Source organism: Limanda limanda, chromosome 7 (assembly GCF_963576545.1).
Source record: "Limanda limanda chromosome 7, fLimLim1.1, whole genome shotgun sequence".
In the NCBI taxonomy this organism is placed as follows: Eukaryota; Metazoa; Chordata; class Actinopteri; order Pleuronectiformes; family Pleuronectidae; genus Limanda; species Limanda limanda.
Window position 1 is genome coordinate 29,551,185 of NC_083642.1, and position 19,477 is coordinate 29,570,661.

The following is a 19,477-nucleotide window of genomic DNA, read 5'->3' on the forward strand; positions in this document are numbered from 1 at the left end:
GTAATCCTTCACATAAGGCGGATTAGTGCTGCTCACTGCTAGGTCAAATAAAATTACTCAGACAGGAAAATATTTAAGTTGAAAAGAACGATGAATACAATCAATCTAATGAAGATCCTACTCCCCTGAAAAGAAGTCATGCCTTCGGCACTGATTTGAAGTTTGTTGGTGGGCTCAGGTTGATTTGCTGCAGATTGGATATGAATGGGTTTTTATCTCACCTGCAGGACACGAGTGGGTCCATCCGGCAGCACCTGGACGGACAGCACACCAGAACCGGGTCTCATCTTCTGGTTGATAAACTGTTGATCAGGGCCTGGCTCCAGCAGCCCAGAGTCTGGTCCCAGCACCACCTCTACCCCATCATACAAACCTGCCACACCACCCTTCACCTGAGGGGTACAAGTCCTTGAAATTTCAGTTTCAAGATTCAGTTTTTCAATTACAATTACATTTTTCTCTCTGTAGTCACCAAAGTGCTTGCTCATTAAGGGAACTGTTGAGCTTTTCAAAAATGTAAAAGTCTTGACCTTAACATGTGAAGTGCCTTGAGATAATGTATATTATGATTTGTCCCTATACAAATGAATTACATTAAAACTGACTTTATATCCTTCCACTGAAAGACTTACATAAGGGTCTTAAACTGAGTTTTTTTCCTGTGTGTGTATGTCTCTCTAAACTTGTCCATCACTTCAGGTTGCCAAAGGCGGACTGCAATCGTATATCTCAAGGGTCATTAAAGCTAATGGGATAAATATAACCACAATTTGGAGTCCCGGCTAAGGCTATGAATACTGTAAGTGAGACAATTTATATGAATTTGACTTTTCCATTTTGGGTTAGTAAAGCCAATTTTATGTATTTAAAATTGTATCTACAAAAAAGTGAAGGGATCTGTTTTCTAAATTAAAAGCTCAGTGTATCCACCTGTACCACCAGCCGTGGAAGGCCACAGGTCAGCATGCCAGAGCTGAAGTACCACGTCTGGGTTGTGCTGCGGCGCGAGTCTGGCCTCCTTAGCATTAAAGGCTCAAAACTGTGAGAGAAAGACAAAAGACAGATTTCCTCTCAGTTTATGTCCCATTATCCAAATTGATTGTTAATGACTTTTAGAAAGTTACATATTAAGCTGAGGACTCTCTGCAGCTGCCGCTGGTACACACCTGTTGTCACTAACTGCTGCAAGCCCAGCGATATCCAGTACTAAAGAGGAATCTAGTGGGCGTGGCTGGGCCGGCTTGCTCTGCGGTGGAGACGAGCCTTCATGACACAGCATACCAGTCCCAGTCATCCTCCATAGCTGGGAGCGCTTCCCAGGCTCCTGCATAACAATCATCAGACATGATGCTACACATTCATTTATTGACTTCCTATCAGTGTTTACCTACTGCAATTTATAAGAATTTTCATTATTTTACTTTCACTTCATTTCAAAGATGATAGTGTTAAATTTAGTTAATTAACATTATAATCATCAATATGATCAATTTAATAAATCATACAAATTCTCAAGACAGTTTGTCCTGCCTGCCTGCCTCTGAATATCACAGTCCAATCAGCTGCAGCGTCAAGCCTTGCTCAATAGAGTACGGGGGGACTTTAGCCTGGTTGAAAATAGCCAACACTCGCTCTCATAGCCTTTAATTGTAAGAATTTTTTTTTCATACTGCAGTCACTGCAATGCAATCTCTATGGCTTACAGGAGGGCACGCACTAACGTGCTTTTGTCATATGTAAGCTGTTGCATTTGCACCTTAGTAATATACACACATCAGTTTTCAGGACCTGGGGTCTCATTTATAACGCAGTGCGTGGGATTCATACTGAAAGTGTTCATGCGCACAAAAGCCGGAAATGGTGTATACTCCGTCCTCCACACACTCACTTTCAACCATAAATGATCAATGCAAAGCACGTCATGCATATAAAATTTTGCTGCTGACCTAGGTGGGTTTCCATCTTGAGTCATGACAGAGTCGCGGCATCATCATCAATATTTTCTGACTTCGAGGTGAGGTTAGTGAGGTGGAGATAAAGAGCGATTTTATGCGACAGCAGTGATATCCCTAAAAAAGAAATTACACAGATACTCTGCTGCTTCTGTGGATAATACAATGTGTGAGAGTGAGTACGATAGAAAGAGCGGAGCCTGAAATAAAATAAAGATCCAATTGAAAGGTGGAGGCAAAAAAAAAAACTCTCTCAGTTTTTAAGGGAACTTGTTGTATTGTCTGTTTGTATTTCAATCATCCAAAACTTCAGGATTATTTAATTCAGAGACAGCTGGGATGTCCCCAATCTATAGAATTTAACAGAATTATTATTATATGCTTGTGTTTGTACTGGGATAGCTCGGTTCTGTCGGTCGATCTGTGTGATAATGGATTCAGTTCAGCACAGAGATCACAGATCAATAGAATCTATATAAACTGATCAGACATCGCTGAACCGATAGTTTTTCTTAATTTCTTGTAAGTGATCTCCAGTGCTCTCTGTGAACCTGATGTCACAGACATGTTCACTGCAGTGATTTGGTGATACACGCACAGTGTTAGAAGATATTCAAAATTGTTAATAACTTGGCTCTGTTACTCCCCCGTTTAATAGAATCTGAACATAATTTGCTGTCAGTTGTTTTATATATTTTTCAATTAAAAGGTTTGTGTGGAACAGTTAAGTTCCGCGAGCACAAGTTAAGCTGTTGGTTTTTATGTAAATGATGAAGAGGATCAATAATCTGGCTTCAGTTCACCACCTCACGGCTGCATCCGGACTTTCCCGTCTCCAAAACGCTTGTACGCATGGGTCAGATTTTGCGTGGAAATGCTAACATTTTCTGTCAAGTTTATAAATCATGTACATTTCAGGCCCCGATTTGTGCGTACGCAACGGTTATAAATGAGACCCCTGTTCAGAACATAAAGTTTACTTACAGTACAGTAGGAGAACTTGAAGTAAGTACAAAGAGGTAAATCTGCTCAACAGAATAAATTGTTGGGGATGGGTACAGAGGTGCACCTAAAATAAGTGCTAGTTTGGCATATACGGGAGTAAGAGGTGTTATAAGAAGACTCTTTAAAGAGTCTTTAAAAGATCCTTGGGAGCTCTATCCACCATGTTTTGTGTTAGCTGATATCCTCCTGCCTTGAGCTGTTTTCACGTTTGTGCACGCATACCACACAAATTAGCGCTTCTATTCTCTCGACAAAGGGGCACATGACAACCTCTGCTATATTCAGCATTTACTGCAGTTATGCAACTGGGAGTAGCAATGCTACCGGAAGTAACGATTTTACCACGCATCCCAAGCGCACCTTTGGGCAACAGCTTGTGTGCACTGTGTGAGCGCGCAAGTGAGCGTGGCTCTGGAGTAAGATATCAGAGGACATTTAGGATAAAGATGTGGTGTAAATGACCCAGTTTCGAGTCGAATTTGAATATTAGGCTAATGGACACTTGGATGACACCACAGTAGGAGTATGGAGGCATTTTATGTTTTTGTTTTTTTCTGTTCGAAGACGTGGTCGCCTATTACTTCAATTGTAGTGGACTATTCGTTTAAGACCTTTCCCATATATGTGGACCATGGGGAAGTCAAGATACAAAAGGTATGAATCTGAACCAACATGTACCAACTCTATACCATCCCTGCCATCTTAACCCTACATGGAGATGGTTGGGGTTGGAAACAATCCAACTTTAACAGCGAATGGTATGAAACATCGCTACCACAATCTTAAAACTTAAAACAGTACCTTCTTTTTCAGGATGACCCTTTGAGTCTTGGTGTCTATATCAAGTACTAGTTCAGCACAGCAAACCAGCTGCTTATTCCCAACTGGTCTTCTCTCAACATTCCTGCAAGAACAGAATGATGCTGAATACTGTCATGACTTTAACTTGTCGAAATGATATAAAATCATGAACTTGTGACATTAGTCCTCACTTTGTGAATGTGTATGTGGCTGCAATGTAGATGAAGTTCTCATAGTACAGTTTGTTGTATTCTCTGAAGAAGTTCATGTCAGCTGTGACCTCTGATGATCCAGCTCCCTTCACAGTCAGTGTGAGGTAGGGCGGCAATGTGGGTTCATCACAGGCATAATCCAGCTCCGCGCCTGCCTTCACCTCAGTGTACAGTCTGATGTCAGCCACACCATGCTGCCAGAACTGTATAGGCACCTGAAGGAATAGAAACAATATAATCTATTATATGTATTCTATTTTACATCTGGATCCCCAATCAAATAATTAAGCGCATTTTGAATGGCCAGGAATGTGGAGAGGCAATTTTTAACTTTGGCTTTCTTTTGTTTAATGCCTTTGATGAGAGACTGTCTGAAAGTGTTGACGATTGATAACATTCAGTTTTAAGAGAGAGATCAGGGAGTCCAGTAAGTGATTCAGGCACAGGTTGCCTTTTTTTCTAGAGTCATGATACGACCGCTTAATAACAGTCATGTTACTGAAGTGGCTTACCTCAGAGATGTTGTCAATGCGGAAGGGCGGAGGCAGCTGGTCAGTGTCAGTGAAGGAGATCTGGTAAGTGGCTCCCTTCAGGGTGATCTCTGTCCGCAGGAAGAAACACTTCCCCAGTGTGTCCCTGTTCAAACCAGGAACCACTTAAAATACTTTGCTCACACACTGTATCTCAGTTACTATGCACTTTAATTTAGGGGTGCACAATCTTAGGAAAATTATTATTTCCATTCCAACAACATGGTTTTATTGAAATAAAAATTCAACTCCACCAAGTCCAGGGCAGACACCCAGGGAGCCATGCACAGTCCAGTTACAGGGTTAGTGTGATGTAATTTCAAACAAATTACACATTAAATTAAACATTTAAACTGTAGCGAGTCAGAGACATCAGAGAGAGAGAAAGAGAAGGGAAATTTGGCAGAGCCACCTCGCAATTCTCTGTTCCCTCTCTATACTCTCTTTCCAAGAGTGATTCATTGACGGAAAAATGTGTCAATAATCTGAATGTCTTAATTTTCTTATCTAGGGCAGTATGGCTCCAATTGATGACCAAATACATTGACATGCAGAGCGGGAATGCATGGCCCATTTATCGCAGTTCAAGCAGTATTTTGCGATACAGATATAGAGCATCTTAATATCACAATGCCGATAAATGTTCAATAGATAATGCATTCCTACTCCAAATTGTTAAATGTTCTTTCATATTTCTATGTTTTCACTAAAGCATGGAAGATATCCGCACACAGAGGCAGACATTACACAATAAATAATGACTGGCAGAAATTAAAGAGCGGGTTGTGTCATAATGAAAGGCCCACTTTTGTGGCTCAATGTACTTACATAGCCATAAAATTAACAATAGACCACCAAAAAGTAGCTAAATAAACATAACTACCATGTGCAAATAGAGTTAAACTGCACAAGACAGTGTGGACAAAAAACAATAAATTACTATGCTGTTATAGTAGAATTGTGACCAGAGGACAATAGTGCAGTGGTGCAAAGTGCAAAGATGCTCTAACAAATATGGATAATATTTTTCAGGTTACTTATATAAAAGACTCCATGTATGAATAAATACCATTTTCAGACATAGAAAATGTCTGAAAATTTGAGGAACATAGCTTACCTCATGTTGACATGGAAAGACTTTGGTTTGTTGACCTCAAAGCCTCCAGACCATGTGCAGTTGAGGGTGTCCATGAGACGTACACACAGCAGCTGGTCGTAGTCATTGCGGGGCCAGTGGAAAACAACACTGGAGCCGGGCAGAGTGGAGATATAACCTTCTGGGTTGGCCGTACCCTTGGACAAAATTCTTCATTAATGAATGCTGCCACAAATATATATGTCTATATTTACCCAGAGCAAATATTTTGAATTATTAAACAAAGGTATGCATATCAAGTTATTAATGGCTAGATTCCATTTAGGATCCAGGTCCAAGACTATGTAGATATGTATACAGGTTCACAGGCGTACAATTTTCACTGAAAAAAGTAAGTAAATAAGTAAATTATTCATTTACTAACAACGAGGAGCAAAACTGCTGGATTCCCAATGGAATCTAATGAGGAACGTTTGTGACTACCAGGTCATGTGGATGTCCAATGAACACACCATTTATTTCTTGGCATTTTGCCTTTATTAAATTGGTCAAGGGGAGCACAGTGGTTAGCACGGTCATCTCACAGTAAGAATTACCTCATTTTACCTCATGTCTGCTAGGGTTTTCTACCAGCATCCTCCCACTGATGCAGATTGGGATTCGGCTGATTCAAGACTCTAGGTTGACCGTAGGTGTGAGTGAGGAACATGGGAAGGGTTGTTTGTTTCTGTTTGTCAGTGTTTCTAGCCTCCTGCCCAATTTCAGCTAGGATTATAATATTCATAATGGATGAATGAAAAGGCAAGTCAAAATAAAGATGGAGACTGAAAATTGTGAGGTATGGAACTTAAGTTCCTGGCATGAGCTGGCATGTTCTGATTGACCAGTAGGCTCGAGCAACAACAAGTAAACAGTTGATTTTTAAAGTGAATTCCTCACCTTTCCTCTTGCAAACTCTCTCTGAGCGAAGGCCAGTTTGTGTGTCGAGCGGTTGTCCAGCAGGTAGCGTGGGGCAAAAGTCACTATGTGAGTGTCCCTGTAGCGTCCTTTTCCTTTCCGCACACTGATTCCTGTGTTGATCAGACATAATGAATGCCTGACAATCATTTTTGTCAATGTGAATGCAACAGAGATATTTTAACTCTAAAAGTTAAGAATTTGAAAATGTCAAGTAACATGTATTCAAATCAGCTTTGGTCATCAGCTCAATTTAAACTCCATTTTTCACAGCAATTGCTTCCAAAACCAATCTTGCACTGTGGGCTTATGCAGATGATGCTGTGCAGACTTCAGATATAGATTTTTGTAATAAGGTCACCACCAGTCCTTCCTCAAGATTGTTGCCTTTTTGTCTGTGTAATGTCCACAAATGATCCAGTGGGTATAGATACGTTAAGATGTCAGGGAGTAATTCAATGCACAGCTACACTATCCACTATTTACCATTACTGCTGCACCTACCACGCATGTGAAGAAAAACACAAGCCAAATTATATTGTCACGATCTTCTGAGGTTTAATCCTTAGCGCAAAACCTCAATACCAGCAAACATCTATGGCTCTGTTACTTTCAGACTGCACAACATAATGTGATGTCAGTGAATGCATTCACTAAGCATTCTGTAAATATCTAGTGTGTTTCTTTAAATTACTTTTACTTTTTTTTTATCCTTTATTATATTCTGGTGCCATCTACTGGTAAAGAAGAAATCTACAAAATCTCCTGCTGCATTGTTCTTGTATGGAAGGCAAACAAAAGTCTGGACCCAGTGCTTAGGATATCCTCCTGAGTTCATGTCTGAAAACGGCTCATCTCTCCTCTCTCTACTGCTGTGACACTGTCTAGAGGCATTATGTTGCAGGGTGGGTGCTTCATACCGAAGATAAGATAAAACAGAGTTAACCCAGATTCATGACAAACTAACATCATCACTCAGACGACAGAGAGACTACTTTAGTTTTAGCTTCTCTTTAAAACATCTGTCTAACCACTCTGCTGGGAATATGTCTCCTATAGAGACTGTGGACCAAACAGATGAAAATAGTTCTTAACTGGCTTTTAGTTGTCACTGCACACAAACGAAAACGAGGAGACAAAGAAAAAGAGCAAACTGCTGGTACTTATAGAAAGCTATGACAGACATTTCAGACTTATCATTTTAAGGCTGGAAGTGCTATGATATCTTAAATGGCCATCATGCTTTGTAGCATCAGTTACCTTACCAGTTATCAGAGAGTCAAATAAATCAGCTAAGTGAAAGTATCCTGTGGTCTGATGATTGAGATCAGTGCTTATTCTGTATCCATTCATATACAAAAGGTAGGCCTTGATCTTGATCCTATGCACCTGACAAAAATACATCAGACACTAGTTCAGTTATTAGTGGCAAATTGTACTGGTTGTGATTGTACCAACTTACCAATGTTGTAGATGAAGCCAGGCCGGTTTCCATGCTGTATAACCTTCACTGCCCTGACTCCACTCCCTCCGTCCAGGGAAAACCCCTGGCACCAGCCAGGAACTCCCTCAGGATGGATTCCTTTCCCAATCCTCATAGTACACCTGGCAGAACAACAGAAGGGGAAAAATAATATGCAAGAATAGATGAATAAAAAAAAAGGGGGGATGTCTGCTGCTGTCTACTAATAACAGACATTTTGTGAAGTTCAGATGATAAAAAGGAGGGATTTGGGGCCTCATTTATAAAACAGTGCATAGGATTCATAATAAAAGTGTATGTAGGCACAAAAGCCGAAAATGACGTGTGCAAAAAAATTCAGATTTATAAAACCGTGCTTGTGCACCCAATTTTCCTTTTATAAATCGCTTTCCACCTGGATATGAGTGTCCCAGAATCTGCCTCATATTCCACCCTCTTCATGCCCACATTCAACCATAAATGGTCAATGCAAAGCACCTCATAAATATTAAATTACCCTGCTGACCAATGGGTTTTTACAGGGAATCACGGCATCAAGCGACGAGAAGATTAAACTTTCTGACACCTTTAGTGGAAAAAATTACTAAGTTTGGTTGAAAACTATTTTGTAGTTGAAAAGTACGTTTTTGCAGACTTGTCTAAAGACTTTTATGATCTGAACTGTTGTGACCTGAAACCTATATAACATGTCTAAATACTTTTATGACGTGAAACCTTTATGACCTTTTTTATCACTTATTTACTTTCCAAAGAACTGAATGTATGTCTACTCTATCTCCTTAGGAATCATATGTAGATCAGATTCCTGTGTTATGATTGCTTTCTCAAACTGCCCCTACAGAACCAGTCTGAGCTGGCTCAGAGAGACAGCCTTAGTTCTCCTATGTAAGATCCTTGTATTTGAATGTCCTGCATCTTCACTCTGGTATCCCTGTGACTCTATGTGTTGATACTTTCTGCAGAAAGCTCCTATTAAAATATACAAAGACAAATTTGGTGTTCCAGCCTCTTGTATTTCCAGATTTCCATCACACACCAACATCAAGGTATTTGTTAGTGAGGTGAAGAAAAAGGTGGAAGGAAAATAAATAATCGCTTCACAGTGTCAGAATGTGAGGGAACTCGTTTTATCTCCTGAACGTAGTTTAATCATCCAAAACTGCATGATTATTAAATTCAGAGACAGCTGTCACACTCCAATCTATGAAATGAGACAGAATTATATTTTTTAAATGATTAAAACAAGCTTTACATAGAAAGGTAGATATTATACAATGTTTATCATACATCACACATACCTGTAGGTTAAAAAAAACAGAGAGCTGAGTACTTGTGTTTGTAATGGAACGGTTCAGTTTCATCGGTCAGTCTGTGTAATACTGGACTCAGTTTAGCACAAAGATCCAAGATCACAGATCAATAGAATCTATATCAGCTGCTTAGCCAATGCATGGGACAAAAAATACTTCTCATCCTTCCATTCTCCTTTATCAGTGAAGTGCATCCTTTACACAGCATGTTACTGTCAACGCAATATTTATATATTTAGACCGATTACTTTACAGATTAGTGGGATCGTTGACTCTGGGTTTTTAGTTGGAAATTGAAGTTGAGCGCTGAGAAGTAGCGTGAGCATTTTTCAGGCCCCTCTATGCTTTCACAATGGTTATAATTGAGGCCCCTGGTCTCTGGTACACACTTACATAGCTGGCTGCTCCTTGTCGGTGTAGCAGAATAGTATTGGGCTGAGGCTTCGGGCCAACTCATGCTCCTCAAACTGACCTGCTGCATCTGCTTTGCCATTATCCTGACGGAAAATTAATGGCAGACCTGAGGGAGGAAAATTGCTTTCAAAATTGCTTTAGGGAATGATAACAGAGAACCTAAAACATAAAGCAATGAGGAGAATAACAGTTTTCTCATGATATCCTAAATGACAAAATCAACATTACCTGTCTTGTTGATAAGCCAGTAGGGGGCAGAGATCATGATCTTCAGTGCCCCCTGTGCCCGCAGGATGATGCGGATGGTGAGGCAAAGCAGGCGTTTGTTAGGGTCATACAGCCGCATTCGTACCACGTAGTTTTGTGTCCCAGGAGGAATCAGCAGCTCTTTGCACACAGCGAAGTTCTCCAACAGGACTCCTGAAAGATACATCATTACCACTGGGAGAAAGAACATGTGTGAGTGTTTGGTTAATAAACTCCATTGATTAAAATTTGTCCTCAGTCCTGACCAAGTTCCATATTCTGCGAGGTATCAGCTGCATGAAGTACAGCTTCTTTTCCTGGTTTCAATGAGCCTTTGATGGACGTTCCTTTGATGTAGTAGTTGAGGTCACATGGCAAAAGGTTGGCCAGCACCATGGTGGGCAGAAGGTAGATAGTGTGGCCTGGCTGTCGATAGATCTGCTTAGCACTGCCAGAAATAATCTTGGCAGGCTGCTGGTCTGGGTAGTTCTCCTTTTTGATGACCACACAAAACCTGTAAAATACAGCAAAATTAGACGAATGGTACCACCTGTGAGGAAGACGACGGCAAACAACTTTGTTCAGCACTTATTTTTTACCTGAAATTATGCTTGACGTTATCATTTAAGTCTGCTGAATGACAGTCCCTCTTACTGCTGTTGATCTCCCCATTCCGCTCCACGCTGGTCCAGTGAATGGGAACCTTACAGAAGAATAGGCCCAGGCCTTTGGGCCGAGCCTGCAGCCGCCAGGATGTTAGGTGGAGGGGTACTGCTAAGGCCTGACTAGGCAGGATTGGAGGCAACACCACCGGTTCTAACAACACAGGGACACAATGGACTACATTAAAATAATAAAAACATGAAATATGATAAAACATAATAAAGCTAAATTAAATAAATAAAGGGATAAAAGAAGTATAATAAAGATTAAAAAGATACCTAAATATTAGTTTGGATAACAATTTTTATGATATTATATAAATAAATAAATGCAATATAAAACATTTTACATTTTCAAATAATAGTAACAAAATAAATAATAAAGTAATATAAATACAAATACAAAAAAAAAAAAATTGTTAATATACTGTTGCCATGCACCAACAGGTACATTTTCAATGGATGAAAAAATAGTACATGCTACCATCAGTAAATGCTACTGATATGAAATAGACACAATAAAATACAGCAGTCACTTACTGTCAGGAGCAGAGGGACTGTCGAGTCTGACCTCTATAGGAACATCCAGTTGGTTCTTTACCATGAGAGCAGAACGTACGGTGATGACTTTCCTTGCACTGCCCTCCATTGTGATGGAGAAGACTACTCTGACCGGAGGCAGGGCTGAGAACTGAGGGGAATAAGAGATTCACATGCAAAGCAACAATTCACCTCGTATGCATATACACTGGTCTGACTTGAAATTCTAAAGATAGTCAACCAGTTCTTTATTTTATGTTTTCCTATTTTCTGATCTGCTCCTGTTTATATTAATGTTAATCCAAACATAAATACTTCCTCCATGTTTACCTGTTGACTTAATACATTAATAGAAACATTCGTTTGTGCATTCTGATGAATTGTGATTATAATTTTTCCTATAATCTGATGTTTTATACTAAACATGAGAAATTTAGTAAAAATCTGTGCATTACTCGATAATGACAATACTCTTAATTTGTCTCTACTATTAAAGGATTTTAAGTTGAAACATCTGCAGGAAACCCATACAAACTATTGGAAGGAGGAACTTACTTTTAACTCTCATGAGTCTGCGGTTGAAATGTAAATTGATTCTATCTCCATAGGGTGTTTTTAGGCTTTCCCTCATTTGTTCTGGCCACTATTTGAAAACCAGGTTTTATTTGATTTTATATGTTCTATAATTATGCCTTTTTCAGTATCTTTAATTTTTACTTCATTTGAGGAGAGAAAAACAAAGTTGTCTCGCTATTTTTAATCCATCTAAACTGGTTTCAGAGTGAACTAGGGCTACGTTGTAGCACTAGCGGGCCCGAGCACCCACACGTTGATACCTGTTGCGGTCAGTGGAGAGAGCGATCGATGACCAAGCGCACGTCTCCGCATTGCATGCGTTTTGCGCTCTGCGGCAAGAATAAACGCTTCACTTCCTGCATCTGTCACGCAATGTAGATTCTTGCCTGCTAATTGCTCATTACGGTCCAGGCTATCAAATAGCACATCACACTTTGAACATTTTTTGTAAATCGAATGATAGTTGTAAAACAAAGCTTACTTCCTGTTGCCAGTAGGTAGTAATAATAGGTCACTATTATTACGCACAGACATATAGATCTGTTCAAGTAGGCGCTCTGATGTATCGTGAGCAATTTTGTATCAATTGGAAAATGTAACCATAAATTTATTTTCACACTGATCAGTAGGTGGCGCTATGTCATAATTTCTGTGTAGCTGTCATCAGGCTGGGACTCTTGTCTTACATGTCTAGTTTGGACTCGACTGGACAATATATGTCCGAGATACAGAACCTTGTGTTTTGATGGCGTTTAATCAAACTTTGACGCCACGCCACGGTCACACGGCCTTAAAACCATATGAATATCTTCGGGGGGGGGGGGCTGTTGATACACACATGTAGTTTGAGTTAGATAAAACCATGAACACTGAAGTAACAGCAATTTCGTGTTTTCGCCCTGAGTACCTCAAAGTTAAAATGGTGAATATGGTCAAAATGGCCACAAAATGCCAAATGGCGGGCTTCCTGTTTGGTCTAGCATATCTATCCAAGAGACTTATTTGTTTGTAATGAAAAGACACATGCCCCAATCATTTTTTGTACATGTCAGCCAATCATAGTGCCGTCAGTTATTTTGCCACGCCCATTCCTTTAAACCAGAGGTCTTCAACAGGGGGTCCGCGGCCCCTAGGGGGTCCGCGGAGGTACTGCAGGGGGTCCGTGAAATCTTTGGTTGATTAGACAATTTTTTATAATTTTTTTTTTTTTTTTTTTTTTCACAAATGTAATTGTCTTTCAATACACATTAACATGCATCCAACATATTGTGACGCTGATCTGACCCTCTGCCGGACAACTTCCATCCATCCAAGATTAGATAAGTTGTGTGCTACCCATAAGGGTCCGACATCTCACTAATGTGGGAGTATGTGTGCCATCCACAGATAAGGATTCACTGTCTCTTCTACACGTATGTTTAAAATAAAAACATGAATCTGTGAATTACTTTAATAGCTCAGTGTTGTATGCAAGATGTACAGTGGGTACGGGAAGTATTCAGACCCCTATAAATATTTCACTCTTTGTTTCATTGCAGCAATTTGCAAAAATCTAAAATGTTCATTTTATTTCTCATTAATGTACACTCAGCACCCCATCTTGACAGAAAAAAACAGAAATGTAGAAATGTTTGCAAATTTATTAAAAAAGAAAAACTGAAATATCACATGGTCATAAGTATTCAGACCTTTTGCTGTGACACTCATATTTAACTCACATTCTGTCCATTTCTTCTGATCCTCCTTGAGATGGTTCTACACCTTCATTGGAGTCCAGCTGTGTTTAATTAAACTGATTGGACTCGATTAGGAAAGGCACACACCTGTCTATATAAGACCTTACAGCTCACAGTGCATGTCAGAGCAAATGAGAATCATGAGGTCGAAGGAACTGCCCAAAGAGCTCAGAGACAGAATTGTGGCAAGGCACAGATCTGGCCAAGGTTACAAAAGAATTTCTGCAGCATTCAAGGTTCCTAAGAGCACAGTGGCCTCCATAATCTTTTAATGGAAGAAGTTTGGGACGACCAGAACTCTTCCTAGACCTGGCCGTCCAGCCAAACTGAGCAATCGTGGGAGAAGAGCCTTGGTGAGTGAGGTAAAGAAGAACCCAAAGATCACTGTGGCTGAGCTCCAGAGATGCAGTAGGGAGTTCCACAAAGTCAACTATCACTGCAGCCCTCCACCAGTCGGGGCTTTATGGCAGAGTGGCCCGACGGAAGCCTCTCCTCAGTGCAAGACATATGAAAGCCCGCAGAGAGTTTGCCAAAAAACACACGGAGAACACTCCCAGACTATGAGAAATAAGATTCTCTGGTCTTATGAGACCAAGAGTGAACTTGTTGGCGTTAATTCTAAGCGATATGTGTGGAGAAAACCAGGCACTGCTCATCACCTGCCCAAGACAATCCCAACAGTGAAACATGGTGGTGGCAGCATCATGCTATGGGGGTGTTTTTCAGCTGCAGGGACAGGACGACTGGTTGCAATTGAAGGAAAGATGAATGCGGCCAAGTACAAAGATATCCTGGAAGAAAACCTCTTTCAGAGTGCTCTGGACCTCAGACTGGGCCGAAGGTTCACCTTCCAACAAGGCAATGACCCTAAGCAGACAGCTAAAATAACAAAGGAGTGGATTCGGAACAACTCTGTGACCATTCTTGACTGGCCCAGCCAGAGCCCTGACCTAAACCCAATCGAGCATCTCTGGAGAGACCTGAAAATGTCTGTCCACCAACGTTCACCATCCAACCTGACGGAACTGGAGAGGATCTGCAAGGAAGAATGGCAGAGGATCCCCAAATTCAGGTGTGAATAACTTGTTACATCATTCCAAAGAAGACTCATGGCTGTACTAGCTCAAAAGGTTGCTTCTACTCAATACTGAGCAAAGGGTCTGAATACTTATGACCATGTGATATTTCAGTTTTTCTTTTTTAATAAATTTGCAAACATTTCTACATTTCTGTCAAGATGGGGTGCTAAGTAGCCTGACGTTGTCATACTCATTATTCTAGTCAGAATATGAGTCTGAGACCGCTCCATTGGGCTGTGATTATGGGGCGTGTTTCAACAGAACCAGGAAACAAAATGCCTCTTCGCTCAATTGGATAGACCTACAACCAATCAGAGCAACGTAGTATGTGACGTATGTCAAGCGACGCATAGTTGTTTTCAGTTGTCTGTTTCACAAGTTTATTCATTCTCTAAATAAATCAATGAAACTGCTGCTAATGCCGCTCGTATATCCACCAGAGGCAAAGCCCCCAGGAAGCAGCTGGAGACCAGGGCTGCTCGTGAGAGCCCCGGCCGCCGGCGGCGTGAAGAAGCCCGCTACGGATCTCTCTCAGAGCCTCGCGACCGGCCCCGGGACCGGCCCGGGGCTCTGAGAGAGATCCGTCCCTACCAGAAATCCACGGAGCTGCTGATCCGCACGCTGCGTGGCAGAGCTCCGCTGTCATGGCTCTGCAGGAGCGTTTTACACTTCCTTGTTGCTCCAACATTAACAGCGTCCCAACATGTGTCTTTTGTCTCATATGTGCTGAGGAGCGTAGCCCCCCCCCCCCCCCCACTCTCTTTTTATTTATATGACTGCTTGTGTGGCTGCAGAATCGGGGCCAGCTGATAAATTAAACTTTTTATGAATCCCGTAGGAGGACGGCAAAAACATCTGTTCGATCTACAAATGCCTTGATCGCGTTCCTCTGTTCCTCTTTCAAAATGAATGCGCTGTCGATGTCTCTGAAACAGACTCGATGGAAGCATCGACACATCTCAGCTCTGCCAGCAGCGCTCTCTGGTGACGTGGTTGATTACGTCACTGTAGATCATCTGTCAATCATCGTATAAAGCCCGCCCTGACGATTTGATTGGTCCGATCCTGATCGGCCATAGTTTCTCCCCAACGGAGCGACTCCAGACCGAACACAATTTTATGCAATATATATAGTAGGGGGTCCCTGCTCCATCTCTCCACCTGTTTGGGGGTCCTTGGCCTGAAAAACGTTGAAGACCTCTGCTTTAAACCATAGGAATATCTTTGGGGGGGGGGGGCTCTTGATATGAACATGTATTTTGAGTGAGATGGAACCATGAACACGGAAGTTACAGCAATTTCGTGTTTCACGGCGTGTTGATGAACTTTGATGCCACGCCATTAATATGGCGTTTGACGAAAAGTCACAGTAATCTTATTACTGTGACTGTCTTCATTATCAATGTCTTGAGACCCATTTGATACAGTTTGACATCGTTGAGGTCAGTGGATGAGGAGGAATACATCCAAGTGTAAGACATGCAAAAAACAAGACATTTCCTGTAGCCATCAGGGGGCGCTGTGATTTTAAGTCATAATTTCTGTGTAGATGTCATCAGGCCGGTGTAACAGGCCAAATTAACCCCCGCCCAAATTAAACCCGGTTATACTTTGGCCCCGGCCAGAGTATACCCTGGGGGATAAACTGGCCTAGGCCATACTACACCGCGTTCCACATTATTATGCAGATTACACTTTGCTCAGATTTTCATAAATAGTAATGCAAATCCAGTCAGTATAATTTTCAAGTCATCAACTGTTAGAGTATAATTCAAATTGTATTGAACAAACCTCCCAATGATAACAGTATTTTTTTCAAAAATAAAAAACTCAAAATGCAGTGTTCCAAATTATTATGCAGAGTTTTTGAGTTTCAGAGTTTCAAGATATTTTATAGGTTGTAAAGAACTAAAAATTGTCATTTGTTGAATTTGCAGCATTAAGAGGTCATATTTACTGAAATCAAAAAAAGTTTTAATCAAAAACATCTTAACAGGTCAACATAGGACCCCTTCTTTGATATCACCTTCACAATTCTTGCATCCATTGAACTTGTGAGTTCTTTGATAGTTTCTGCTTTAATGTCTTTGCAGGATGCCATAATAGCCTCCTAGAGCACCTGCTTGGATGTGAACTGCCTTCCACCCACATAGATATTTTGCTTGATGATGCTCCAAAGGTTCTCGATAGGGTTAAGGTCAGGGGAAGATGGGGGCCACACCATGAGTTTCTCTCCTTTTATGCCCATAGCAGCCAATGCCCCAGAGGTATTCTTTGCAGCATGAGATGGTGCATTGTCATGCATGAATATGATTTTGTTTGGAAGGCAAGGTTCTTCTTTTTGTACCACAGAAGAAAGTGGTCAGTCAGAAACTCTACGTACTTTTCCAAGGTCATTTTCACACCGTCAGGGACCCTGAAGGGGCCGACCAGCTCTCTCCCCATTATTCCGGCCCAAAACATGACTCCGCCACCTCCTTGTTGATGTCTCAGCCTTGTTGGGACATGGTGGCCATTCACCAACCATCCTCTACTCCATCCATCAGGACCATCAAGGGTTGCACGGCACTCATCCGTAAACAAAACAGTTTGGAACTTAGTCTTCATGTAGTCCTGAGCCCACTGCAGCCTTTTTTGCTTGTGAGCTTGGTTTAGAGGAACGAATAACAGGTTTAAGGACACTTGCAAACCTCTTGAGCATCCCACATCTTGAAGTTTGCGAGACTCCAGAGGCACCAGCGGCTTCAAACACCTGTTTGCTGCTATTCAATGGCATTTTAGTGGCTGCTCTCTTAACCCTATGCATTTGTTTGGCAGAAATCTTCCTTATTTTGCCTTTGTCTGAACGAACCCGCTTGTGCTGTGAATCAGTGACAAATTTCTTCACCGTCCGATGATCACGCGCAATTCTTTTGGAAATATCCAATGTTGAGATACCTTGACCAAGGTATTGCACTATTTGCTGCTTTTCAGCAGCAGAGAGATCCTTTTTCTTCCCCATTTTGCCTGAAACATGTAGCTTGCTTAATAATGTGGAACATCCTTCTTAAGTAGTTTTCCTTTGATTGGGCTCACCTGGCAAACTAATTATCACAGGTGTCTGAGATTGATTTCAATCATCCAAATAGCCCTGAGACACAATACCATCCATGAGTTTAAGTCAAAAACTAAAAAATGAATGTTTATGACCCTTAAATCCAATTTGCATAATAATGTGGAACGCGGTGTATACATGGTGGATATATGGTTGATTTAGCTCTAAGAGCAAAGCATTTGAATCTTCAAAATCTAGACTTGATATTTTCTTACATAGTAATGATAATTTACACTGCATCAATTGGAATTCAGCTGTAGGCATATACTAGGAGATCTGTATATATCTTAGAGAATAATAACTGCAAGCTTGACTATTATGCAGTTGGGCCTGAGAAGGGAAGGAAAGGAGTTAAATGTGGCTATAAGATGGACTATTAAATGTGACCTAAACTAGACTTAAATTAATGAGTTTTTGTCGACTAAAACTAGACTAAAATGTTCTGAGTTTACATCGACGAAACTAGACTAAAACTAAGAAGGATAAATATGACTAAATGTGACTAAATCTAATATGCATTTTCGTCTAAAGACTATACTAAATCAAATATAGATGCCAAAATTAACACTGATGTCATCAAGTTGAAATTTGAGTAATAATAACAACGTTAGTGTCAACGTTGGTGTAGCGAGCTAGACAGTTTAACCAGACCTGATTCAACTAATCAACAGCTATCTTGGAATAAAATAAGTATGTCAGGCTGTCCAAATACACCAAAATGCTTAGTAACTAAATAAGCTGGCCCAGGAGTTAGAAATTTTACCTTACTGGTCATCAAAGAGCATGACAACTCTTTCATACATGCAAACCAGCTCACAGAAATATATCCCAACTTCTGTATTGCTCTGCGGATCAGTGCAACGCTATCCATAACATTAGCTTCAGCCAAGAGGAGTTTTTCTAAATTAAAACTGTTGAAAACAAGGTCAACCATGGCTCAAGAACGCCTCAGTGGTTAAGCATGAGGTTGGTGGTAAGATTTCATACGATGTTGTGATTGATGACTTTGCAGCGAGGAAGGCCAGAAGGATTGCACTGTAACCCTTGAAGTGTGATGCTAGGGAGTGGAATGTAAATAGTTCTTGAGACAAAGTTAATTTGTACTATCTATTTATTTGTTTGTTTGTTTATTTTGCATATTCTATTTTGATTATTTAATACCTGTAACATTTTACAATGTATCATTTGAATTGAAAGCAAACTTGCATATATTATTTTATTTTTGTTATTATAATTATTATTGTTTGCTAGCTGTCATTGTATAGAGCTTAGTCGGGATTGATCTGATCGGTCCCCTACAGGAAACATCAAACGGCAAAAAGAAGATATAGTTGCTGCCTCAACACTACTGATATCATGGGGGTATAACCTGGCGGGTATAAATTGGCCTAGGCCATATACATACAGAAGCTCGTGTTTTGATGGTGTTTAATCAAACTTTGACGCCACGCCACGGTCACACGGTGTGACTAAAAATCGATCTCTAAATCAGTTTTTATCTCCATGTTGTTTTGGTGACACTCATCAATTTGAAGTTGATCTGATGAAAGCCCTGGGACAAGTACTTCAAAGTAAAGATGTGGAATAGGGCCAAAATGGCCACTAAATTCAAAATGGCGGGCTTCCGGTTGCCTTTTTCATAATGCCCCTTATGAGGGGGCGCTGTTGAGCCATTTTGCCACGCCCAATTCAAATTACTTCAGAATACTTAAATATACGTAGACCTTGAGTTTCCTGCAAAGTTTCATAACTTTTTGAGCATGTCTACACCCTGAAAAAGCCCC

The 19,477-nt window shown here is 40.7% G+C and overlaps 1 protein-coding gene across 5 annotated transcripts in view; it reads right to left on the bottom strand.

Annotated features, from left to right (window-relative positions):
• vps13d (vacuolar protein sorting 13 homolog D) overlaps window positions 1-19,477 on the bottom strand; it is a 110,418-nt gene that overhangs the window by 18,939 nt on the left and 72,002 nt on the right. For all 5 annotated transcript variants that reach the window (XM_061074542.1, XM_061074541.1, XM_061074543.1 and 2 more), the window contains 14 exons: window positions 11,209-11,359; window positions 10,606-10,822; window positions 10,273-10,520; window positions 9,989-10,180; window positions 9,740-9,866; window positions 8,016-8,158; window positions 6,536-6,666; window positions 5,618-5,793; window positions 4,483-4,606; window positions 3,950-4,185; window positions 3,759-3,861; window positions 1,167-1,324; window positions 931-1,039; window positions 222-392 (listed from right to left, as the gene is read on the bottom strand). In XM_061074542.1, coding sequence (XP_060930525.1) covers window positions 222-392; window positions 931-1,039; window positions 1,167-1,324; window positions 3,759-3,861; window positions 3,950-4,185; window positions 4,483-4,606; window positions 5,618-5,793; window positions 6,536-6,666; window positions 8,016-8,158; window positions 9,740-9,866; window positions 9,989-10,180; window positions 10,273-10,520; window positions 10,606-10,822; window positions 11,209-11,359 — 2,286 coding nt within the window. The remainder of the gene's footprint in view (window positions 1-221; window positions 393-930; window positions 1,040-1,166; window positions 1,325-3,758; window positions 3,862-3,949; window positions 4,186-4,482; window positions 4,607-5,617; window positions 5,794-6,535; window positions 6,667-8,015; window positions 8,159-9,739; window positions 9,867-9,988; window positions 10,181-10,272; window positions 10,521-10,605; window positions 10,823-11,208; window positions 11,360-19,477) is intronic.